This window comes from Acyrthosiphon pisum, chromosome A1 (genome assembly GCF_005508785.2).
Source record: "Acyrthosiphon pisum isolate AL4f chromosome A1, pea_aphid_22Mar2018_4r6ur, whole genome shotgun sequence".
Classification (NCBI taxonomy): Eukaryota; Metazoa; Arthropoda; class Insecta; order Hemiptera; family Aphididae; genus Acyrthosiphon; species Acyrthosiphon pisum.
Genome location: NC_042494.1, coordinates 149,994,386 through 150,003,083, shown reverse-complemented (window position 1 = coordinate 150,003,083; position 8,698 = coordinate 149,994,386). Strand labels below are relative to the sequence as shown.

General features: G+C 28.3%; 1 protein-coding gene across 1 annotated transcript in view; it reads left to right on the top strand.

The window, feature by feature from the left end:
- The first annotated feature begins 2,657 nt into the window (after positions 1–2,657).
- LOC103308725 overlaps positions 2,658–8,698 on the top strand; it is a 25,854-nt gene continuing 19,813 nt past the window's right edge. Inside the window, exons 1-6 of the mRNA XM_029486387.1 lie at positions 2,658–2,850; positions 3,039–3,101; positions 5,175–5,222; positions 5,526–5,540; positions 5,993–6,055; positions 7,303–7,308. Coding sequence (XP_029342247.1) covers positions 2,721–2,850; positions 3,039–3,101; positions 5,175–5,222; positions 5,526–5,540; positions 5,993–6,055; positions 7,303–7,308 — 325 coding nt within the window. The 5' untranslated portion in view covers positions 2,658–2,720. The remainder of the gene's footprint in view (positions 2,851–3,038; positions 3,102–5,174; positions 5,223–5,525; positions 5,541–5,992; positions 6,056–7,302; positions 7,309–8,698) is intronic.

Genomic DNA, 8,698 nt, shown 5'->3' with positions numbered 1-8,698 from the left:
ATGATGTCAGGTTCTTATTTAATATTCACATCAAACGCTTACTATACCTATCCCTAACTCAATCTATTGTTAATTATGGTATTTGTATCTGGGGTCAAGCATATGATTCACATACTTATCGGCTTAAAATCACACTCAATAGGTTAATTAAATTTTTATTATTGAGACCTGTGTATTATAATAATGATTCTGCTTATTTAGAACTTAATGTTTCATGCTTACAAAATTTATACTATAAAAATATCCTATTAAGCTTATACAGATTTAAGCATAATCTAGCTAGAGTTAATCACTCATATAATACTCGATATAAAGAAAATATTAATATTTGTGTGCCTATTTCTAAAAAACAATTAGGTCTAAAAAGTTCTATATCCACAGCATCTCTGATATGTAGACAGCTGAATATTAATATTTATAATTACAAAAATATATGTATATTTAAATCCTTTCTGAAAACTTTAGATCTCACAAACTTAAATTTGTGATAAAACGTCTTAATTTGATATAAGTTTTGTGATTATACCATAGTATGTTAATTGATGTAAATATATCTTTGATTATATCGTTTTACTAAAAATGTTTTTCTTTTTTTTTCTTAGTTTATTTATGTAAATCTTATTATAATTTGTATTATCTTTTTTTCCAATTTTGTATTGTACTCAAACTTTTACACCCCCCAAAACAAGCTTAAAGGGGAGTTGCAAACATTGTGTCATATGTATTTATTCTAATATATTTATGTAAATGTATATTGTTTTTGCTAAAATAAACTTATTATTATTATTATTATTAAAAGTGTAAAACAAAAACATTGGTTCTAATAGTGTTAAAAAGTATATCTTATTAGTTCATTTACTAAAATATCGCTGAAATCTCTAGGTTTTTAATTCTTATTCTACTCAGAGCTTACTCTAATATATGGATATACTAGAAGTTCAACAGCTGGTTAGCTCATTTATATTCTACATCTATGTTATGGTTGAACTCAAAATGTGTGAAATTCAAAAAAGCTTTAATAAGTGAAAATTATAATAAAAATGGCTTAAAAGCCTTATAAAACTAAAATAAAGGTGTTACCTATTATACATAAAAAATATTTGTTTGATTAATATTGTTTAGTTTACCTGTATTTACAGTAACAACCAGTCACCAGAACTGAGCTTTTCTACATTAAAAAAGATTAAAACCATAGGTACATACGACTGAAATTAAATAAATGAGGTTTTCTTTATATCATTTCCTAATTTGCTATAAGTACCTACGCCTAATGCCTATACAATATGAATATGATGTTTTATAATTATCTGTTAACTTCTCATGGGGAAATATTAACCGCGGGTGTTAATAGTTAATGCATACCAATCCATCCCAGCCGGAATCCCACGACTGGTGTACTTGTATAATACTGAAATACGCCAATAATTGTACATTTATGACCAGTGCACGATTAGGGTGTACAATTGGTGTACTTAAAAAGTACGCCAATACTTGACCACTTGTATAAGTAGCAAAGTAGGTACACTGTTCCCACAGCTGACTTATAGCAAATAATGGTGGTCACATTTTAATAATAATTTAATATTTTATTTTTTATAGTATTTTTAATTTTTTGCTTTTGTGAAATTTAAGTTAGAAATTAGTGTGAAATGACTGTAAAAATCTTTCGATTAGATATAAATATATTTTAAACTCTAATATTTCTAAATTTCTAGCACTGAATCGTCGCGCGCTAAAATGTGTGTGCCAATTTGATGTGCACCAAGATGTTGAATGCTCTTCATTCGCACCTCTGGAACAAGACTATCACAACTCAACATTTTTAGTTTTGAGAAAAAGTGATTTGAGGTTAAAATCTAAGATTTTTGAAAGAGTTTTTACCTATGCGTTTGAGATTGAAAACTTAATACTTACAAAGTATTTAACTTTTTAAAAAGTTTTACTTTTTTAAATATTATAATTTTTGGTTGATTGCTATTGTTTTCCTAGACAATAGTCCATAACCAACATTCCTACTTTCTATTAGTCTTACTTTTTATTAACTATAGATATATGAAGTTCCTATAAGTTACCTTGCCTTGTTTAGGCATTTGAATAATAATAAGTGGTAACTTTTAATGATCTATTTAATCACAATAAATTGCCTGATTGACATTTGCTATATAAATAAATTAACACATTGAATTTATGTTTAATATTATGACTTAATGTCAAGCGTACATTTTAAAAGATATCAATAAATGTTATCAATTGTAGGTATCTAAATATTTAAATTTGTACAAGTAAACCGTAAACGTATATTATACAACTTTAGATTCCTACAAAATGGTATTTTATTTGTAAATCATGCTATTATATAGCTAAATTATTAGTGCATACCTACCTTTCCAATATTTTCAAATCAGTGAAAACGTATAGATAACTGTTTTCATGGAATGGAGAGACCACCTGCTTATGCGTTATAAGTTATAGTGCTAGCAATTAGCAAATACTGAGTTATGACGTACGAAGAAGTAAAATAGTTTATTCAGTTGTGTAACAGTGTAACAGCTATTGGCTCTTGCATGTTTGACGAACAAACACAAAGTTTAACAGTTAAGCAAATACATAGGCATTTCTTACATTTATTTCATCAACCTATATTGTTAACCTGATTTTAAAGTAACTTTATTCGACTGTGTACTGTGTAAGAAGTAACTGCTTTATCAAATCTAAAAATCATGATTAATACGTCTAAATTTTCCCAATGCCTTATAATTTTTTTAGTGTATAATATCATGATCATTTTTACAGTATCATGCGATGATACTGATAAAGTTGATACAGAAAATAAAACCGTTCCGGATTTTGGTATGTCATATGTATTATGAGTTATAACACTATAGATAAAATTATTGTGTTTAAATAATTGTCTAATATTTCAAAATATTATGTGAGCTGTATATTTCTTACTCCTAAACACGAAATTATTTTAAAAAAATAGATAGGTATAGCTAAATAGCTTTAAAAATATTTAAAATAAATTACATTTTGTTTAGACGTAATCACTGAAGCAAATAATGGTGACTATTTCAATTATTATTTTAGAAGTTGCAAGTACGGTAAGTTAATATTCTCAGTTATAATATGTATGTAAAACTAGTTGAAGACAATATTATCCTGGATTTAAATATCTCACTATACAAAAAAACACTAATAATATGTGACCGGATATAAATTAGGTAACATTAATTCGAGGAAAATGAATCACATAATATTATTAACCTAATGGTCAAAAATTAAAAATTAAATGTTTTTTAATGTCAATCATAATGAAACGGGAAATAGGGGATTCTTCAACTAATTTAAAGGAACACATAACACAACATTTTTTTTTTTTTAATTTTAAATTATTGTAGCTATGGCTTTATTAAATGATTTGGTAAAAATACGGTGTAAAAAAAATGATTACCTACTTTAAGAGATAAAGAAATATAGAATACTTAGCCGCGTGACGTCTTGGGACCGGCTCATCGTAATTGCCTATCTTATAATATGTATAAAAGTTCCTCGCTTCACACAACGACTTAGTACTTACCCGGTGGTGTACATTCAATTTTCTTATGGGGGGCCGGGGGGGATTTAATAATATATATATATGTTTATCAGAGTGCTTCACCCAATGCAATATGTTTTATCATTACAAAAATAGACACACACGGGCTATAGGTCACAACCACGGCTATAGATAGTATGGTTGCCCATCGACGTATGATTCTCGTACTTGAAAAATGTCTATCGAAATGAATCTCTATAATCAGTATTAAAGTTAAATTAAACAGCTGGAGACTTCAGCACTAGCGCTTAAATGTCATAGTGGCCATCACGGAACTACAATTTACGTTTGAAAGGTAATTGCATTTAGAATCACTACAACAAATAAGCGCTAGAGCGTAAGTTTCCAGCTGTTTAATACTGATAATGGAGATTCATTTCGGTAGACATTTTTCTAGATTCGTTGGAAAACCATACTATCTTTAATCGTGCTCTGTGCTGTTAGGTTAGGTTGTTAGGTTAGGTTAGGTTGTTTGACACCGTCGCCGGCGAGAGCGTCGCCTCATTTTATTGTTGACCACAGTGTTGTCAGGTGTAGCGGAATTGCGCTACGCGTAGCGTTTTTAAATTATAATTGATCGTAGCGGCCCTTTCCCGTGAAAAATAAAAACGTAGCGCTATTTCACTTCTTAACATCAAACATTTTTATTTTTATTCTTAGATGCAGTGCATTGGGATTTGGGATTTTTTTTTAATATACCTATTTATTAATTTCTTGTTTTGGATACCTAGATAGCGCAAGTGTTGACAAGAACTCGAAGCCCCCGTACCCCGCTTATTGTATACATTAAGGAGGATTTACATCTCACACCCTGCAACCGTATAGTTTCCAGTCCTGTATATCATAGTTCGTGTCAAGAAGTGTCGTACCCCTGATAATACATACTATATATGTTTATAACCATTAAATTGGTAAATCACGGTTTAAGATAATATAAGGTTCTATGCATAATATGATAATTTACCAACATTTCCCTCATAAATTTAAATAAATATTTAGTCAACATATTGTTGATACATTATTAATTACTGTAAATACTGTAGTGGTTACTTAATTGTATTTATTTAATTATACTTCTACGTTTTACGTCCTGCCAAATAGTTAAACATAATATGTTGACTAAGTATTTAACATTATAATTGATCTTATTTGTCATCATAGGTATTTGTAATATTATAAAATGGCATTTTACTTAATTTCCATATTATATCACGTCTTTTAAAGATTTAATCATTACTAATTTTTTTTTTAACTTAGCTTTTTTTTTACACGGAGTTATAACGAAGTGTTTTTGGTGTGATTAAAATTACATCACAATTAAATTTCAAAAATAAAACTTTTAGGTTGGTAAATCGTTGTGTGAAGCGAGGAACTCTTACACGTATAAGATAGGCTATTACTATGAGCCGTGCCCAATAACGTCACGCGTATTTTTTCAATTACTCATAACTTATTGAATAATGTGAGTGGAACTTAAAACCTATACCGTTATTCTTAGAATTAAAAAACTTATTTTTTGTGTTTTGTGCTCCTTTAATTACTTGTTTTTCTAAATTGATTAGAATGATTTTTTTCTTAGTGGGTCAACTAAAAGTTCTTCCTAAAACTTTTTTCAAATCAGTTCATAGTAAGTTTTTTAAAATTATCTATAATTATAAGTACAATTATCATAAAGTTTGTATCATATTTGAAGTTACTTGATTTATACCACCAAAAATTTGAATTCTGGATCTACCACTCAAGTACTCAACTGCTGTATTAGAATTACATGGATTAAATATAAATGTGAAAATATACAAAAATAATATAATTTGTTTATAGTTTCATACATTATTATTGTTATATTTAAACATTGCCATGTATAATATAATTGATGGTGTGTTTTTATAAAATAATTAGAGGTAATATAATTTAAAATTATTTTTTATAGATTGCGATTACATAAGTATGTGTTTTAATATTTTATGAGGAATTGTTGATAATATTTTATTTTCCAACAAATAAAATACAATATAATGTTAAGGAGGTTTTCCAGTGAAGAAGACAGATTTAAAATAAATGTTTGAATTCGAAAAAACTGTTAACTCTATAACCACATAACAGTTTATACATAACAATATAAAGTTCTGTGAACTCTCAAGGTTTTTCTATAAATGAAATCTATATTATGTGCATTAAGATTAAGAATTTTAAAAATAAAACACATCAATATTAAATTTCAATGCATAGTTAATATTATAAACAAGTATTTTAGCAATATGTTTAATATTTACTGTCCAAAATCAAAGATTTTATTTGTTATATTTTTATAAATGCGTAATGGTTACACTTAATGTACCATATTCGTGTTATTACTTGATTTATATAATTTAAATCTTAATATATATTTATTTTTAGTATTGCCAGAATTAGATGAAGTTAATGATTATGAAGCATATAAGAAAAAAATGAAAAAAACAAGTAAGTTATATATTTTAGATAATATATATCTATTAATTTAAAATTTCCCCCACTATTTACGTTAAACGCTGTGATATAGTTAAAATATATACTTAGGACAGCTAGAGATAATAATTGATGCTTTAGGGAAAATATTATTTAGTATTGTAGATTGAATATCTTATATGTCTTTATCCGAGCCTCAAGACATGATAACAATTAATGTAAGATGTAACCGAGCTGTGTCTAACGAAACCATTCCAAGGGGAGTGGGGACTAAGTATACTAGTGTCCTAGATCTGTATTTCTGCAACCACTGACTACTGAGTGCGTGCCGCGTGGGGATTATTATAATACCCGTTCGTCGACAACTATAATATACCAAATATTGAAATACACTACCGTCTTAGCTAGACTGGGGGCCCCCGATCCTCGAGTGGGAATACCACTCAGGGAAACATAGTCTTGGCCGGTTACTACCGACTTGCACCCCAGTGTAAAAGTGGAATCGGATGAAGGTTAATTTGCCCAGGTCCTATTATGTTTAGCGGTGACTCCGTAGGGGGAGGGTGTCATTGTAAATTCTCCCTATTTTAATGGCTTGTTTTCTCTCCCGGGTCTACATAATTAGGCATTATTCTACTGGAAGCGTTTATGTAAACGAATGAAACACGATTGCGTACATTTTATCTTTTTCACACAGTTGTAGACTGCCGCTATTAGACAAAATATATTATTTTATATGAAAAATGACATGTTTGTATTTACAGTAGGTATACACGTAAAAATAGACCGTTTACATAGATAATATATATAAATATGTAATGAGGTTTGTTTGGTTTAATTTCATTTAACTATATAGTTTATACTGTCTATAAGTACCTAATAATCCGATTTTAACAAATAGAGATAAAAATTTAACAGATGTAAAAATAATTTAAAGGTCATTTTTATATAATTACCACAATTTTTAAGGTTAATAAATAAAATCTCAGAACGGGTTTTTAAAATATTACAAGTACAAAAAATAAAAATAAATAATCCACGGACTTTAGACGTTATTCAAACGTAAAAACTATAAGAAATAACTTAAGTGCGCACGGCTATAATGTACGCAAATCCATAATACCTATATAGTTTATATAAAGTATAAACTATAGATAACTTAATGAATAATAAACACAAATAATTATTATTAATTATAATACATATATATTATATTGTTACATAAGAAATTGTTAATAGTTTATTAAAATTATCTATTTCAGATAAAAGTAAGTAACTTTCACCTAAGACCATCATTTTAATATATATATTATTTACAAATTGATTTAACAATTGGTTTTTGTTAATTAAACTTGAATGTATTAACCCTAATATTACTTGCGTAATTTCTATCTGTGTGTTGGTTTTAATTAATAATTGTGCTGCACTGCTGCGTATTCAAGCAACAAATTTAAATAGGTGAATTGATTACTAATAAATGATTAAGTATTTAAAGTATCATTATTAATATATTATTTTATAAATTTGAACGTGAATTGTATAAGGTCATATTTATTGATTATCATCATCTTATGATAAATATGAAATTTTACTAATATTTTACTTGATACCTACATTTTTCGGTTATTAATTATTATTTTTTGTTAATTCATTCCTAATCAAAAATTCTATATAAAACGTGTCCTGTTTTACCTATACAATTGTCATAACTCTGGTACAACGAGGTTACTAATTTTAAAAATTCGGTTACAAATGGTCACAAATTAAGCTTAACGAGTTACAAATATTTTGGAATTGATTAAGTTGGGGGGGGGGGGGGGGGGCTAGTCCTTCTTGGAGAAATTGGCTGTAACACTGGTACAGTGAGGTTACACATTTTAAAAAGTTGGTTACAAAGGGTTACAAATTTAAAGGAAAATTATGAATTTAATTTCAATCGATTTGGTGAAAGTGGGGGGGGGGGGCTGGCGTAAAGTGGCCCATCATTGATAAACCAGTTATAATTTTTGAACGTTACAAATTTTGAATAGTTGGTTACAAATAGTTACAAATTAAAAAAATTAGGTTATAAATGTTTTAAGAGTTTTTTTAGTAAAGTGGGGGGGGGGGGGGGGCTAACTTCACACACGTCGAAAAATTTATGAAAAATGAAAGTGGCTGTTTGAAGTGCAACATGTTTAACCGGCCAGTGAGCAATTTATTGTATTTATAATCAATGCTTATACTTACCATCAGGGCCGCATTTAAGGGGGGGCCCTGGGTACAACTGCCCCAGGCGCCAGTATTTTAGGGGCGCCAAAATGTTGTGGCCAGAAATATGTTTACTTGTGACAGTGGCGTATATACGAATTATATTCACTATGGGCCGATTTATCAGTCATCACTAGACAAGCATAGCATGACTAACATGGCCATAATTATACATTTTTTAGGGTGTTTATAATTATGACATTTAAATATATACAGTACAAATATAAATTGCGCAATTAAATTTTATAATTCCTATATATAAAATTAATTTTTTGGTTCTTTTTTTAAAAATAATGACAGTGTCATTTATATATTTTGATGTTATCTTACTATGAACTTAACATCAAAGTCAATAAGTCATCAAATTAAGTACTGACAATATAACATTTCCTTGTTGATTCCTCAAAA